The sequence below is a fragment of the Pterocles gutturalis genome, unplaced genomic scaffold (genome assembly GCF_000699245.1).
Source record: "Pterocles gutturalis isolate BGI_N339 unplaced genomic scaffold, ASM69924v1 scaffold1591, whole genome shotgun sequence".
NCBI classification, from domain to species: Eukaryota; Metazoa; Chordata; class Aves; order Pterocliformes; family Pteroclidae; genus Pterocles; species Pterocles gutturalis.
The window spans coordinates 60,578-61,535 of record NW_010105167.1 but is presented as its reverse complement, the minus strand read 5'-3'; the positions used below and the strand labels follow the sequence as shown (position 1 = coordinate 61,535).

At 43.6% G+C, this 958-nt stretch overlaps 1 protein-coding gene across 1 annotated transcript in view; it reads right to left on the bottom strand.

The window, feature by feature from the left end:
- Window positions 1–547, bottom strand: part of UBASH3A (ubiquitin associated and SH3 domain containing A) — a 21,764-nt gene extending 21,217 nt beyond the window's left edge. Inside the window, 1 exon segment of the mRNA XM_010087258.1 lies at window positions 435–547. Coding sequence (XP_010085560.1) covers window positions 435–547 — 113 coding nt within the window.
- Window positions 548–958: the final 411 nt, after the last annotated feature.

The following is a 958-nucleotide window of genomic DNA, read 5'->3' as shown; positions in this document are numbered from 1 at the left end:
AGGAGATCTTTGCCATGCCTGAAGAAAACTTTGGATAGAAGTTATATCTACATTTACCTCCCTTATAATAACAGTGATAAGCAGAAAAAATGAAAGAGGAGATATTCCAAGAGCAAACTATGGACATCAACTTCTTAACTCATTGTGAAGCTTCTCAACCTGAAGATGTGGAAGGGCATGTGTCTTCAGATATACACAGTATTTATAAAAATGGATACAGAAGAGGCTGTTTTTGCAATAAGAGCAATACACACTGCCCTACAAGAAATTCAAAGCAAGACAGGTCTTATCCCCGTATAGAGACATCACCCCCAGAAAGCAGTACGCTCTCCTGACAAAAAAACCAAGCTGCCTGCTGTCAGGATCTTATGAGAAATACCTCTTATATCTTAAGTACTTCGTACTGTGCAAAGGCAGCCGAACACATTACTCACGCGATATGAGCCGGGAAGCCTTTGGCGAGGAGAGACTCGAGGAGTACAGAGGTACTTTGCCTCCTGTGCTTGTTGGACACCTTTGCATACAGCTGTGTCTCAGCCACCGCCATCTCCTCCACTCTTCTCCTGGCTGTGTGCTGAGTGCTGACAGAAATTGGGAGGGGTGAGGGAGTAACAAAATGAGAGCGAGAGAAAGAGAAAGAGGTAGCTAAAATAAAAAAACCCTCAAACCTCTTGTGATCTTTTCTGACAAAAGCTGACATCCTGTTTTCATAGCATCTGCATCTCTGAATTTTTGTTCCAGGCTGGCTAAAAAACCAAAAGCTATCTACAATCTTTTCCCATCTACCCCAGCAGAACAAGACTAGTAGTCCAAACGCAAACATTGCAATCAGGGTGGACTTGCTGAAGGGTCTGGGACAGGATCTCTTTAGCTCTTCATTTTAAATTGTTTTCTGAAAGCCAAGAAATCTACCTGAGCTGCTACTGTGGAGAGGGGGAGGTGAGCAGAGATGTCCCGC